At 31.1% G+C, this 17,389-nt stretch overlaps 1 protein-coding gene across 1 annotated transcript in view; it reads left to right on the plus strand.

Moving 5' to 3' along the window:
- LOC148274430 (opioid-binding protein/cell adhesion molecule-like) overlaps window positions 1-16,426 on the plus strand; it is a 143,218-nt gene extending 126,792 nt beyond the window's left edge. Inside the window, exons 5-6 of the mRNA XM_088237127.1 lie at window positions 2,181-2,317; window positions 15,757-16,426. Of these exons, the coding sequence (XP_088093253.1) occupies window positions 2,181-2,317; window positions 15,757-15,833 (214 nt within the window). The 3' untranslated portion in view covers window positions 15,834-16,426. The remainder of the gene's footprint in view (window positions 1-2,180; window positions 2,318-15,756) is intronic.
- Window positions 16,427-17,389: the final 963 nt, after the last annotated feature.

The raw sequence follows: 17,389 nt of genomic DNA on the forward strand, positions 1-17,389 counted from the left end.
CATAGGCAAAAAGGTGAATGTTACACAGTGTGTAAAGTGGCCACTTAAACTAGCCAATTACAGGTCATAAGCCCTGCAAATGCCTAGACTTCTATATTACCTTCTTTAAAGTATTTTCCATCCCTGTTGTACTTTGTTAACCTATTGTATACTTATTTTTTTGCCTAAAACTGTTATAATTTTTTGTTATTGGAAAAAGTTACCGAGCGACTTGTAGCAATTTTAGAAAAGGGCCAAATTAAGTTTTTTTTTTAATTAATGAAAAAATTTCATACATACATAGGTACTATGTATGGGCGCGATTTCTACATAATTTAAATAAAAAAATTAAATACGAGATTCTTTAATAATTAAAAAAAAATTAAATCTTAAATCAATGATACTAAATTTTTGTATTTAACCACTTACCGACTTTCAATGTCTACTGGTTTCGAGACGTACCCATCTCTTCGTCTGGACATTTACTACACAGACATGAAAAACTAAAATATACTTTCACCTCATCACCGTCATATATACAAAGGATGGCGATGGTAAAGATGAAAGTGGATTTTAGTATTTGCGTGTTGGTGTAGTGAATGTCCTGACGAAGAGACTGTGAAACTGGCGTCGCGGGTTCGATTCCCGCTAGTTGCAAAAAAATATTCGAGAAAGATTTTTTCTCAATTGGTCTGGGTGCTATGGTTTATTTTCATTATCTTCTTTCATATCTCCTCTATCCCACCTGCTGACTATTCTCGAAAAAGAGGCTTAGCGGGTTATTCTTTTTTTTTTAATCTCTAAAATGTTTGACCACAAAGTTCAAATATACAATACAAGATACTATATAAGTTCAAATATACTATACAAAATAAGACTTCAAATATATATAATACAGAAATCTTTAATTGGCTCTTTCATAAAATTGTTAAATGTCGCTTGGTACCTTTTTCCTTTTCAGCGTCGATATAGATTGCCTTTCGTACACTTATTATCTTACGGACTTTCATCATAATCGTGATGCTACGCAGAAATATGCCGTTGTGTTAGACAAAAAAGTACTCTAAATGTCAAACAGTACTAGAGCGGCACTGCTCGACGCGTCGCGGCGACAAAAAATATTATTTTAACTGCTTTGATACAAGCTTTGATATAAGTCTGGTATCAAATAAAAAATATACATATTCAGATCTATAGTTTTTTTTAAATGATGAAGTCGTATTTTTTGATATCTTCAAATTGATATTTTCACACCGGATTTTAAAAGTGAAATTTGTATCAATATGCTGGATGTCAAAACAAAAAAAATATTTATCCTTGCGACGCAAAAAATGAATGTCTGGTAATTTAGCAACATATCTGTATAAGAGAGAGAACGAAGATACAATTCATGAAGAATGAATGTCCGTTAATTTAGCAACACATCTGTTTAAGAGAGAGTACGAAGATACAACTCCTAACAAGGAAGACAGAGACGCTGTTCTGCGGCGAGTGCTGTGTAAAACCGATTCCGTCTATTAATGACTGTAATGGGGAAGCACGCGCGTAATATGATCGGCAAGTTTATGATTTTTAATTTATTTTGCTATTACAGAGCTAAATTATATGTTTACTTGCATAAATAATGGGAAAAAAATTATAAATCAGTAAGTCTCCATGTTATTTTTTTTTCAAACGTATGAACTTTAGGATATTATGTCTTTTACTAGTGGTAACACGATGTTACATCACCGCGCGCAAAGGGTTTATTTACCACAGTCTTTTAAGAGTCAATTACCTACATTTTTCAGAATATTAACGAGTTACGTAGAAATAAATACGAACAATGAAAATATATCAATCTTGTTCTTATGTAAATGATTTCATGTAATCATGATTTAGTCTATTAAAAAAAAAAATAAACGCCATTTTGTGGCACTGAATTAAACCATATAAAAACAAATAAATAAATAGTAGTTTAAGATTAATGAAAAAATATGTTTAAATGGATAAGACAGTTTTCGATGCAAATCTCTTCATATTCCAGTAGCTTCCATGACAGGCCCTCAATCTAAGATCGCTGAATAATTCATGTGATGTTAACCACACCATGTCGAAAATTTTGATTTTGTCCCTAATTTGAAGGTTCGTCCTTGGCAGGAGACGTGTGGCAATCACATTTACCGACAAAATTAATAATTAATTGTTTAATTAATTTGTAGCGTGAAGACAGAGCTGCAGAACAGCGGGGCCCTCTCCCGACTGTACATCGCTAATGCGGCCCGAAAGGATTCAGGAAATTACACGTGCTCTCTGGAAGACGTCTCGGCGACAACTGTTTCCGTACACGTGTTGCGAGGTATTTATACCCCTGTTACTTGTTACTACTAATCTTTACACTGTCACCACTTTCTATACTGATGGAAATTATTTATATATTTAATCAAAATCAATAAATACCTATGCGAAATATATTTTTTGCTTGGCATGCGAAATTAATTCATAGTCTTAATATTCCAACTTCACCATAGGTGAAATGACCTTTTTATACGGCAGTGGAATTTATTTTACAGAAACATACAGTCAACAATGATTAAATGACATTAGGATAAAGTTTAAAGACAGACCAGCGAAGTTTCTAAATAAAAATCATACCAATTAAATTATGGTACAACAAAAGGGTGCGTTTGTGTGTATTTGTATTAGAGTAAGTGTAGAGGTGTGGTTTCGTGGGAGTAAGTGTTCAGGTATGTGTAAGCGTGAACATCATTAAAAAGCAAGTGAGAGCGTATCGCCGCCAGATACAATGAATCTTAATTTAGTTTTAAACAAATTAAGGGGCATGTTAAATACATAAATATTTCACATGCCCCATTAACATTTCCGCAACAGGGAAATATTACCTTTTTTCACGTCCTTAACTTTTGTGTGGCTGTGATGTCACACTGGTCGACATAGGACACAAGACTTGATATTTCTTTTTTATTTAAAAAAAAATATGAATTCGTATTTTTTGTAATCTTCAAATGGACATTTTCACACCCGATTTAGAAAGTAAAATTAGTATAACTATGCTAAATGTTTTGTAAAAAATATTTATCCTTTTTTACGTTTACATTTTTTACATTTTTTTTATTTTTTGCACCACAACAGGCCAGGAGACTTAATTACAGTGGTGAATTACATCACAGAGCACCCAGGCTTGAGAAAAATCACATTTCAAATTTTGAGTTCTCACCGGGAATCGAACACGGAACCTTCCGTGCGTGAGTCAAGCGTCTTGACCACTACACCACGGAGGCCGCCAAGAATTCTTGCTTCGCGAAGAATGAATGTCCGCTAATTCAGCAACGTATCTAATCAGATACCTTATACAAAAAAGAGCACGAAGATAGAAGTAATAACAAGAAAGACAGAGACGCTGTTCTACGGCGGGTGTTGTCTAAATCAGATTTAGTCTTCAGTCGGTTGATGACAGTGATGGGGGACGCACGTGCGTAACATGAGAGGCGTATTTATGATTTTAAATTTATTTTGCTATAGCGGGGCTAAATAATACGTTCATTTGCATAAATTATGGAAAAAAAAATAGGCCACAGTATGTCTTCATGTTTTTTTTTCAAATGTCTGAACTTTAGAATATTCCGTATTTTACTAGTGGTAACACGATGTTACATCACCGCGTGCAAAGATATTATTTACCACAGTCTTGTAAGAGTTGAAGTAATAAGGGTCTATGAAATACTTTGAAGTAAAAAAATAAATAATTTGAGACTCATTAGTAGCATAAAAAATATTTTTAATTTTGTAATTTTGAATTCCCGCAAAAACAGTCATTGCATTGGCCACGCTCATAATACGTCACGATTCATGTTTCTTTGTTCCTGGCCATTCAAATTTGTTTAGAACATTATCACGAACCTTGACGTTACAACAACCAAGGCCAAACACGTCACGATGTTTTTGCAAAGAATTTTTATTGAATATGTTTTTTACATTTATCCATGGAAACATTTCTCCATTAAAAATACAATTTATTATTTTAAATCCATTTCATATATTTTTATCAATATTCGTAGTATGCGATATTTCCCTGTTGTAATTTGTGAATGCTTTCACCGCGCACTTATTGGTTATTAACAAAGTTTTGAGTGCATGTGCTATGTTTAATTAAACTTAGAGTAAATATTCGCTAGCAATCAAAGATAAGCCCATTTGCTATATTGCAAAGAAGAAAAGCGTTCCAATTTTTCGGTTTAACCACAAACGTGTAACGGACGGTTATAGTTTTTTGCTTCCAATCCTCAATCTAAGCACCCATGGCCCGTTGTATTACTAAAAACTGTATCAAACTCCATGGCTAATAATCATATAATTTTTTTTGTCCGTATAGGCGACTCTTATTAGCGGGGGTATTATTACTTTGAGATTTAAACCATCCTATTTTTAATATTTTCTGCAATAACTTTGTGTATCATTTTAAATTAAATTTGGAGAAACAAAACTTGTTCTTTGTTTTTTGATACACTCACTTTATTTTTACCAACTAGTTTCGGTAACCAACTGTTACCTTCTTCAGGGTATTTTTGTAACTAATAAAAATATTTTTTTTAGAATTCGCAAATCTCTAACCTTCTGATGGTAAAATAATCATAAATTCAATTCATGTCGAAAGTAAAATATTAAAATTAGACAACTTGAAAATCTTAGACGTTAAAATTGCGATTCATTATCTAAGTATATACCTTGATAAGGAAGCTTGGATAGCTTTGAAACCGGTCAGTAGAAATAAAAAAAACTAAGTGGTTAAAAACAAAGTCATTGTATTTATTTTATTAGCAGATATTTTATTTAAACACTTTAATACATTAACAGATACAGTTTATATATAAATATATACAAGGGGTGTTTTATTGAGGAACATTTCTCTTGGTAAATTAAAAAAAAAAAAACATTTTTTTTTCTTTTTAAAATTCCTAAATTTTTATTTGAAAATGGAGAAAAACCCTTATGTCTCAGACTAGCATCCCTTCCACAAACCCTACTCCTCCCCTACCCAACCGCTTCCATAGTCTACGTACGGTGCTCGTCGTTTCGTTGGTCAAATACGTTTTTAATCAGTTCTTCTATTTTATTTAATTAAAAAATACGATTTCCCAAAATATTCTTGACCATTTTTCAAAGTTCATCGTAAAAAAAGTCTAAAAAATAATTATTTCGAAAAAATATTTATGAAGAAAAAGCCAAATCTCAATTCTAACAAAAAGTTAAGCAATATGTGATAAATAACTTATAAATAAATTAAAATTTACATTGTTATTATTAACAAACAAGAAAAAGAAAATATTACAAGAGAGATGAAGAACATTTTAAAGTAGGTCATATAAAAGTCTAGGCATCTACGGGGCTTATGACCTGTCATTGGCTGGTTTTAGTGGCCACTTTACAGACTGTGTAACATTCACCATTTTGCCCATATTTGCACATCTAAATTCCTTCAATTCTTTCTGTTGATGTTTGTGAAGTAAAAGAGCAGAAACCTTTATTTATGTGGGTGAGATTCATGTAATTTAATTATTTCACCTACATACTAGGCAACGCCTGAAAATCTTATTTTTTCAATTTCTATACTTCTTCATGTACCAGGTTATCAACAATATTTTGAGTTTGTCCTATTTTTTGTCGACAAGGACTGGATTCAACTCCCCGGACTGAATTCAACTAAACCAGCTAATGACAGGTCATAATCCCTGTAGATGCCTAGACTTCTATGTTACCTTATCTAAAATTTCATTCCATTATTACACTCACTCACCCACCTTCTCACACACACCCAAACACACTAGCGTGTATTTTACGAGTATTTTATGTATTTTTGTGGATATCTGTCGTTGGTTTTATTCTCTGTAAATTTTATTTTTTATATTTTTTTACATGTATAAAAAAAAATCTGTTTTAATATGTTAATATTACAGCTCCACGGGGAGTTGAATCTAGACCATGTCTACAAAAATTTGGACAAACTCAAAATATTATTTAAACTAGAAAATATTTATGTTTATTTTAAGATTCAAAATAAAAAATCTAATTAAATAAATACGTTATAACAATAAGTAAATATCATGTACGAGTGTCATTATGCACTTTTATGGGATTTTTATGTATTTTTTAGTTATGGCAGTTTCACACAGTGTACTAAATTCTAAATTCTATTGAATGTCATACTTTTCTTTAAACAAAGATTTTTTTACTTATGGCACCCTAGACGACGGGGTGCAAATTACAGGAAATGTTACCGGGTACGTTTATGAAGCAAATTAACAATATGCATTACACTTCAAAGCCTTTGGGGATATTTAATATGTAACTCTTGTAACTTGAAAGCGTAACCGGAACGTTTATCAAATCATTTTGTCTCGTTGACAATAGTTAATTAATGTTTAAAGTAATTAATTTCTCTGAAGGGTTTAAATTTATTTCCATAACACGAGTAAGGATAATAATTTGATCACGATAAAATTTTCGTACTTTCAAAAAAATTAGTGTGATTTTTATAAACAATCACTTTAGTCGACCTCGTGATGTAATAGTCACTGCGTTTGCCTACCATGCAGGAGGTCTCGGATTCGATTCCCGGCATGGTTGATATGAAATATTTATTTAAAAAGGTGTCTTTATACAAGAATATTTCATAGCCCCTGGACTGGTACCTGAAACGTAAGACTGATCATCTTGTACCAATGCACTTTTAGGTGCGGAAAGGAAATGATGATGATTTATTTATACTTTTACAATGTTTGTAATTTTTTTTTACAAAATAATGTTTCCTCACTGGGGTATCCCGTGCCGAGGAGATCATTTTACAATAAGTGAAACATGCCTTTTATTTTATCTAATTTATATTTATAATTCCTCTGTACGTGCGATGTCACTGAACTCGTAAACGGCTTAACCAATTTGCGTGCGGTTTTCAGAGAAATATGTAACTTTGCACTGTGCGTGTTCGTAGATATTAAAACCTTCAATCTAAAATGTAAAAAATAAGTAAGGAGCATTAACATTTTATACATCGATCCACCAGGGTTGAATTCGAAAAGAATGCAATAGCAAAGAAATGGAAAGATTTTGTTTTTTGTGTATAAAAAAAAAATGTTTTTGAATGTTTATAAACAGCATTTGTTTTTTGTGGATCTCAATCAGATTTTTTCCTTAAATTCCTTATAATTTTTGCCCATTTATTTATTTTTACTGGATTTTTGATTATTTTGGTTGGGCACGGATCGATGAGTGGATCAAGCCAAATGAGTAAAAATTTGTGTACTGTTTATGAAATTTGCTCTACAGGTCTATAAAATAAATTTGTAATGTTTTTTATTATAATTTTAGTTTATATTGCTTATAATGTTAATGATAATTAGGTTAATTAGATTTATTGTTTTTTTTATTATTATGTTAAATTTGTTACATAACCAATTTAAGGTATGTTTTGAATATTGTAAAATGTTTCCCTCGGCACGGGACACCCAGTGAGGGAACATTATCATGTATAAAAAAGAATACAAACGTTGTAAAAGTATGAATCAAAAATATAAAAAATAAGTTCTATTAATAAAAGTAAAGTTATTATAATAAATTATACTAAAAGGTTATTACAGGTATACGTCTTCGTTCTAATTATCAAGGCACTCTCTTAATACCCATCTACAATTCCTCTTTCTTCTCTAACTCATATAGTGTCCATGCGGCTCGACTGCGGAATCATCTCCCATCCACTATCACAGATGTTACTACATTATCTCTGTTTAAATCACGTCTGAAGAAACATCTCCTTTCTCTTCTTTAATCTCTCCTCCTTTCCTTTTTCCGCTTTCCTCTTTTTCCTTATTCCCATTGAGTAATAGTTTTGATTTAAGGTTATTTATAAACAAATACGTTTATTTCTATTGTTTTATATCTTTACCTTTTTAAGATTTTTTCTATTGAATATGTTCTGTAACTTGAATCAAAAAAATAAAACTTGTATTTTATTGGTTGGTTGGAAGAAATTGCCATTTGGCAATAAGCCCGCCAATGTACAAATAACATTATATACAAAAAGTAAAATAAATAAATATTTTTAAAAAAATACAAACTATTTTACCTAACTTAAATAGGGGACTATTTGATTTTATAAGTTGCGTCACAGTTCTACATATGTATTTATATTTCTGGTTTTTGTCGATTGTCTTTAAAATACTTTTTTTCATCTCTCAAGCGCGCGAGATTTGTACTCCAATTGCAGCCTATTCTGATATTATTTTACGAAGAAAGTAAAGTTATAAGTCTGAAGTGCCAGTCTAGAGATCATATTTATTAATACCCGACGAGTTATCCAGTAAAGATGCTTCGGTATTGCTCGGATATACGATTCCTGTTCGGGATATCGCGGAATCACTCGTGCGCTCGTTCTCAATTGGCGGTTCAATTTCGTAACACCACATATTCGCATGTAAATAGCGCCTGCTAACGTCACTTAACATAAACATTATCGTCTTCATCGTAGTATCTCGGCTAAGCCATAAAAATATTTTATAAAATAATTTAGTACGTTTAAGTTATTATTGGGGTGGGTAACGTGTCAGGTATCTCTATCCGAAAAGTCTGTTATTGACAAAGCCAATTCGGGAATATGCGTCTAGGGAAAATGAATTATTTCAGTTTGGAACGCCTTTGAAAACCAATATTTCATTTCCACTATGTCAGAAATCGATCCTGAAACCTTAAGCATGAAATGCTAATGCGTCAACTACTATACTGCGAGGTGGACTAATCTCTATTTCCTTTTTCTATTTTTTTATATGAGAGTAGCCGTTATGTAAAAACTTAGTAATTTTACTGCCAGAACGTCAATATAGAAATTTTTCTCATTTTAAAATAATTAACTTTTGATTTTTTTCTAAATGGCTTTCTTAATCAGATACGAACTTCTGTCATATTATTCGTTCAAACTTTTTTAAAAACAAATTATAAATTACCCTTCGGCGGCAAAACGTAATAGTTAATCTCTGATTTTAGTAAGACGAGAAACGGTTTACCGTTGAACTTCTTAAAAAAATTATAATTCAAGTACCTTTTTATCAAAGCTCCTTATTTTTACCTGTAAAAACTTTGCGTGGAACCTTTTAAGAACACTTGGCCGCCAGAAAAAAGGAAATTACAAATTCTCAACGTTTTAAGCTTGGCGCGTTTTTTCGACGCCAAAATTGTTTATGCCAGTGAGATTGTAACGAACTATTTCACCTTCTACTCCGCGTCCGGGCGGATGATGAATAGAATTATGTGTGTGAAACAAAGTCAGAACCCTGGAAGAGCGTTTTGGCGCATTTGCCTCCCGTTTTTCAGATCCTGAGTTCGATTCCTGACAGGTGGACGTGAAAAGTTGATTTTAAAGGATTTTTTAACAGCACGACTGATCGATCACCTAATGTACCGTTATGAAACAGATGATTACACTACGCTGCATTTGATTTATCAGTGGTGTAGCAAGATTGAATGCCAAAATAGCAAGATTATATTATGTTTCTTGCTACTGAAAATTAATTACTGAACAATTAAAAAATCGTTGTTGTTGTCTGTTGTTGTCAGTTGTTGTCTGACAAACAAGATTAACAAATTACAACAGGGATGGAGAATACCTTAAATAAGGGAAAATTTGTGTTTTTCTTTTATTTTTTTACTTGTTTTAAGTATTAAGTTTTCTCAATTTTTACAATTGTTTAATTTTTTATTTATTTTATTATTTTGATTTGCAATTTTTTTGTTTCTTTTTTATAATATTTTGTAAACTTGCCAAACACAAGAGCCAGACTCTTTTTTGGCAAGTTCAACCTTAATTGTTCCATTTTTTTACTGCATGTTTTGTTTTTTTTTACTCCAATAAAGGTCTTTATTGAAAAAAAAATGGAAGTCTTGGCATTAAAAGGGCTTATGACCTGTCATCGGCTGGTTTAAGTGGCCATTTAACATACTTAACAAATTGCAACAGGGATGGAGAATACCTTAAATAAGTGAATATGAAAGTCTAGGCATTTACATGACATATGACCTGTCATTGGCTATAAGTGGCCACTTAACAAACTGTGCAACATTCACCATGCCTATGTTTGAACATCCATATTTCTTCAATTTTTCCATTCATTTATTTTAGTGAAGTTAAAGAGCTGAAACCTTTATTGTTGTGAAGAGATTCATCTGACTGAATTATTTCACATACTAGGCAACGCCTTAAAACAATTTAACAAACAAAACTTAAAACAATTTGAACATCCATATTTCTTCAATTTTTCCATTCATTGATTTTAGTGAAGTTAAAGAGCTGAAACCTTTGTTGTTGTGAAGAGATTCATCTGACTGAATCATTTCACATACTAGGCAACGCCTTAAAACAATTTTTCAATTTTTAAACTTCTTCTTGAACCAGTTGGTTTCATTACAATATTTGAGTTTGTCTACGAACATTTAGACACACTCAAATATTGTGACCAACAATACATTATTTTGGTATGAACATTGATATAATAACAGATATACATGGCCTGAGCCCTAAAAAAATATGACACTTAACTCATGCTCAATGCGCAACGCGTATTTAGTCGTTTTTCGACCACCAGCTTAGGCATGACGTTTAGAGTTGAAACAAAAATGCCTACTTGTGTCATGAAAATGTGTAAAAACTTTCGGAATAAACATTGTAAAAAGAATTGTGTAACTTTGTTGGTAAATATTTGTTCATGAGTGATTAACAAAACTTAAAATAATTTATATTCAAATATGTTTTTTTTTAACGTTTTTAAAGTACCCCTCACGGCGCAATTCCGAGGCTCTTCTTAGTTACAATGATGCACTGATAGGAATACATTAAAAAAATAAAATTAACATGAGTTATTATTATCTTTTTATTCCTTAAAGTCCAGTGGAAAGAAGTTAATGGGTCGAAATAATATAGAATTTAAGGAAAGAACCTGATTGGGATCCACCAAAAACGAATGTTGATTGTTAACGTCAAAATACAAACTTTTTACGTACGAAAAACGAGAATCCTTCAATTTTTGGTAGAATCTGCATGCTCGTTGAATGCAGCCTTGGTATAAAAAAACGCAGGACTTAGTAACTATGGGTGCGTTTTTGTGTCAGAGATTTTTAAAATATTTTTCTCTAGAGGGCATGTCTATGCATTATATGTCAATGGGTATGAAAAATAATAAAATTACAACATTCCGCTTTTATTTAATTTTCGTTTATTAGGTTACTTTACAAAATAAGTTCGAAAATAATTCGTTTTGTAATTTCACGCCTTCTAGTTTTTCAATTTCAAAGTTAAAGACTGATCTTTAATTTGTTTTTCACAATTTCCGCCTTTCCTACAAATGAATATTGACTTGTAAAATCTCCGATCTCGCTTTTCCGACACGATCTTTCTGGTATAACAGATGCCAATGTTTTTATAAAGAACTAAAAAAGTAAAGAACAACTTGTTGGAGTTATGTTTTCTTTGAACCACATAAATCTTTTTTTTTTCAACTCAAGAATTTTCTTCGAGTTCAGGTAGTATTTTTTTAATTGCACCACAAAGCAAATATCAAAATTCTTTTCTTACAAGATTAAATTTTTTTTTACTGTTTTTGTTTCTACGCCCGTAAAAAAGCTACTGTTTTATTATTTTGTTTATATTTTTTCGTTTTTATTCTATATAGTTGCGTCGATTCATAAAAAAAAACTCCGTGGCGGGGCGGATGAAATTATACAGTTCTGAGTGTATATAATATTAAGTATTAACATAAGTTATGTTCGTTTTTTTCCAAATTTAAAAATGAGTACAAAAAGTAACATAATTTACTAAAGGTTTATACGTCATTCAATAGATTTTTTTTGCTCTACAAGATGTTGAGTTTGCTTTTAGGTTACATAATTTTTTTTATACATATTTTTATACATATATTGTTTTGTTAATATCATACGCTCCAGCTACAGAGCGGACATGGAACGATGATGATATTGTTTCATTTATTTACAAGCCTTCAAAATAGAATGTCTTGTTAACGAAAGTGGGCATTTTTGACACCTCCTTCTCGTCGCAATCAAAAGAGGTAATAAAGTTGCCATTGCTGCTCATAATATTTGCGCAGTTGAATGTGAAGATGCTATGTATTTTTTTTCTGGTAATTTATTTTTGTCTTGTTCTTTTTATTTGGAAAAAAAACGAAATAACTTCTGTTAACAACCAATAGGACCTGAACCTATGCTATACGCAACTATTATGGGGAGCAGGATATCAAAATGACATAAACAGACTACAAAGACAACAAAATAAAATATTAAAGTTAGTGTATGACCTTCCCTATTTAACTGCAACTAGAGAACTTTTTAAACAAACTAAGCAATTAAATATAACTGAACTCTTTCAACTAGAATCATTAAAATTTATCCATAAATTAGCCACTAATGTAATTGTAGACGAAGAACTAAAACTAGTAAAAAATTGTAGTCAACATGGACATAATACGATAATATCAGACAAATACCATATACAACTTTCTAAAACAAGACAAGGACAATCAAGACTAATGAACCAGGGACTGAAATTATATAATAAACTACCAGACAAAACTAAACAAAAGACTCAGACAAACTTTTCAAAAGATGTAAAAAATATTATCTTGAACAACAGAGTATAAATGAAAAATGTATATATTATTTTATGTTATATGAATGTAATAATCCGTAAGGGTTTATAAATAAATTTTCAAATAAAAAAAAAACCTCATACAATTGAATTATTATTTATTAAAATTCCAAACGGAATTTTTTTTTAACCTGTCAATAAATAAGAGGTCTTATTTATGTCATTTTCGTTTGAAAGGGTATGCGAGAAAAAAATATAAACAGAAATGGCAATATATGGATATGCATTTATTAATATTGATTCTAGTCTTTAATGGCAAAGGGAGATTAAAGAGGGAAAAAAGGAGGACAGGTTATGGAAGAGAAAGGAAATGTTTTTTTTAGGCGTGGTTTAAACAGAACCACTGTAAAAATATCTTCAATAGTTGGTGAGAGTTGATCCCACAGTCGAGTCTTAGACACTGTATGAGTTGAAAAAGGAGGAAAAAGGAAATATCACATATCACAAATACTGATAGAAATATATTAAATGGGTTTAGAAAAATATATTGTGTTTTCAAAGTCAATTTGGATATTGTGAAGAAACGTTTTCATAAATGAATTTAATTTTTTTTTTCTAATACGTCACTAGAAAAATGTGACATGTTTGGTCTTGATAGTTGTGAGGTCAATTTTTTTGACAATGTTCTTGATAAATTTAAATGGTCAGGAACAAATAAACATGAATCGTGGTGTATTTATACTACTAATAAGTAACAATTTAATTTTTTTACTGGACAGTATTTTATAAACCATTATTACTTTTTTTTTTTTTAAAGTGATATTTCCGTATTGTGACATCATGATTCTTGACGGTGTTCTATTAAAATTTAAACGGTTGCAAACAAAGTTCAAAATTTACATAAATCATAGCGTATAAGGGGCGTGGACAATGCAATGACTGTTTTCTTGGGAATCGAAAGTTATAAATTCAAAAATATTTTTTAAGTTTGCATAGTACAAAAAAATGTTTTTTACTCGACTTAAAACTTTTAGAAAAAAGGTAATATTTCCCTATTGTGGATAAAAATAAGGAGGGTGCTTTGGGAAAAATAACTAAGAGGCAAAGCACTACATTATTCTTAATTCTGTGCGAATAGATTAATCATTATTAAATTATTAACTTTGAATTCAGAACACATGTGTCTAATATAGAAGCGTCAGGACTAAAGTATTTGACTCTGCGAAAATATATATTTTTTTAATAATTTTTATTTCAAAATATCTGTATCGAATCTGCTGTACACAATTGACCAAATGCACGATATGTTGGATTTATTGTACCCCCTTACTTTTATCTTTTCCATTTATTTACTACCTTATCTATCTAAGTGCAAACCTGAGGGCTCTCAAAACCACCCTTCAAATAATAATACTTTACCCCGTATAAAATGTATCCCCTTAGGCTTCGGGTGTTTACGCTATCTTAGAAGACTTTTTTCTACATTTTTAAAGCTAAAAAATACACAAGCCTATTTGAAATTCACCTTGAAATAGTCAGAAATAATAATGAAGCTACACAAGTTTTTTGTTCCTATTTTTTACCTAAAACTAAAAAACAAACGGTTTATTTAAAAAAAGAACATTATAACCCAATAAGTAAATTTAAAGATTTTTTGTGTACTGTAATTAAAATAAATACCAAGAAAGGTAATCAAAAGAAATGAGTTATTTTTCGTTTTTAAAATAATATACTCTCAACAATATTTTAAGTGAACGTAAACAAAGGCTGGATTTCTAATTTCGATGCTAAAGAGCTGAAATTTTTATTTGTGCGAGTGAGATTTGTCTTATTAAAGTATTTCACCTGCATACTAGGCGACGCCTAAAAATATTAAATAAAGGAATATAGATAGGCAGAACGGTGAATGTTACACAGTGTGTAAATAATACGCTTAAACCGGCCAACGACAGGTCATACGTCCTGTAGATGCTTAGAATTATATATTTTCTTCTATAAAATGTTCTTCATCTCTGTTGTAATACAATATTTGAGTTTGTCCAAATGTTTGTAGACAAAAGACTGGATTTCACCCCCTTGGGAGTCATTGAGATTAAAAAAATACAACAGGGATGGAGAATACTTAAAATAAGGGATTATGGAAGTCTAGGCATTTACAGGGCTTATGACCTGTCATTGGCTTGTTTGAGTGGCCACTTTACACACTGTGTAACATTCAACATGTAAAGTGGCCACTTAAACCGGCCAACGACAGGTCATACGACCTGTAGATGCTTAGAATTATATATTCACCATTTTGCCTATGTTTGAACATCCATATTTCTTCAATTCTTCCATTTGTTGATTTAAGTGAAGTAAAAGAGCTGAAACCTTTATTGTTGTGAAGAGATTTATCTGACAGAAATTTTTCACATACTAGGCAACGCCTGAGAACAATTCTCTAATTTGAAATCTGTTAAATAAAAAGTTAAAATTAATGGAGCAGTTTATTCAATATTGGTTCAATAATATTCAATAGGAAATATGATAATAAGTATTATCGAAATCAGTATCCTAAAAGCAACATTTTTCTACAATATTAATTAATTCTGAAAAATGAACAAAAGAAGGTTATTACAATGTACACCTTTTCAAAAGCTTGAATTTATTTACCTTGGTATTTTTATAATTAATGTTATTTTTTCCTTTCGTTCTTATCCGTGTATTTTCTTTTCTTATATTTTCCGTTTTCGACACAACTCTAGAATAACAGGAAACAGAAATAGAGTCGGTCCTCTTTCTATCACAATGAGATCATTTCCTTAATTTATTTTTTCAGAAATCCATATAAATCGTCGTACGTAACTTTGCTTCTCGCTACATTTGCTTGAATTGATGACGAAAAATACAGGATTGAGAATTTTCAATTTTGACACGTACTTGGTAAAACACATCTTTCAAATTATGTTAAAATAAAATAATCTTAAAAACTATGTCAGATATCTAAAAGAAGAGAGGAAAAATTTTCAAAAATTGTAAAAGAATAAATAAGCCTCAGCCTCATACATAAATATTACTGTAAATGTACTCTTTTTTTCAATTGTATACTCGCATATTGTGATAATACTAACTCACCCTAATATATCTTTCTGTTTCAGGTGAAAATCCGTTGGCGATGCAGAGGGGGCGTGGGTGTCTTCTTTTACCATCCCTTTTCCTTCTTCTGATCAGCTGACAATTAATACTCGTGGTGGATCTTGGAACCCAAAGATGGTGATAGTAAACAAACCTGTTAAGTTAACGAAATAAACACAATGGCCGTATGTTACTAATAATTGAGAGGATAAGTAGAAGGAGGGCAGGAGATAAATACAATTTTTGAGAAATGCAGCGAATTAGATCTAAATATATTGCAACATAGGGCGGAAATGAAGGTCTGAGCATTATCACGGCTATTAAAAATAAGAATAATAATATCCTAATTTGGCTTTTTCAGAAAGTGTTACATTTACATAGCACAAAATAGTATAATATTCGATGATGCATTAGAAAAATATTTATCTCAATAATAAAGTAATAAAACAACTTTGTTTTTAACCACTTATTTTTTATTCTTTTTCTACCGACCGGTTTCAAAGCCACAAAAGCAAATTTTTTAAGGTATACTTAACTTGTGTCTAATTTTGAACGAATCCATCTCACATTACAAGACAAAAATACTTGATTTACTTCTTCCATCCACAATAACTGATATAACAAAATAGGATAGAATTCATTAGTTAAGTATGCTTTGAAAAAGAAGCTTGTTTAGCTGAAACCAGTCCATAGAAGAAGAAAAAATAAGTGGTTAAAAACAAAATTGTTTTATTTCTTTTATTATAATGAATAACCACAAAGGTAGTGCTTCAAATGTAAAATTTAAAATATTTATAAATTGTCCTTAATACTACAGTACAATGTATATTTTCCAAAGTAAGTTTTTTGTTGCATCTATCTATGTAGGTAAACCCGTACCAAGACAGATGCAAGTTGTATGTGTTAAGTGTGGAATCGGTAGGGTATTGCATGGCCTGTCATTGGCTGATTTAAGAAATCAGGAAATACTCAAAATATTGTTGAATTAACTAACTGGTATTAAAAGAAGTATAACAATTTAAAAGTGTTTTCAGGTGTTGCCGGTAAGTGAAATTATTAATCTAGATGAATCTTACCCACATCAATTTCAGATGTTTTACTTCTCAAAAGTAAGCAGATGGAACAGTTGCGGAAATGTGGATGTTTAAATATAGGCAGGATGGTAAATGTTACACAGTGTGTAAAGTGGTCAAAAACCACACAATGACAGGTCGTAGGCCCTGTTAATGCGTAGGCTTCCATATTCCATTTACAAAAATGTTTTTCCTAACTGTTGCAATATTTTAAGATCTTAATAACTCCCTAGAGAGTGAAATCTACACTATCTACAAAAATTTGGACATGCTTAAAACATTGTTGAAGAACTTACATTCTTACACATTATTTTCATCATCATCATTCCCTTTCCGTACCTAATGGGCATAGGGCGCTACATTGGTACACCAATTGCAGTGTATTTTGATCATTTTTGTTACATGAAGGTAAGATGATCAGTCTTACGCTTCAGATACCAGTCCAGGGACTATAAAATATTATGGTGTAAAAACACCTTTATAAATTAATATTTCATGTCAACGATGTCGGAAATCGAACCCGAGACCTCTTGCATAGTACGCAAACGCGCTGACCACTTCACCACGAGGCCGACTAAAACTA

The sequence above is a fragment of the Micrasema longulum genome, unplaced genomic scaffold, assembly GCF_059751315.1.
Source record: "Micrasema longulum isolate JH-2025_06_02 unplaced genomic scaffold, ASM5975131v1 h1tg001650l, whole genome shotgun sequence".
Taxonomy (NCBI): domain Eukaryota; kingdom Metazoa; phylum Arthropoda; class Insecta; order Trichoptera; family Brachycentridae; genus Micrasema; species Micrasema longulum.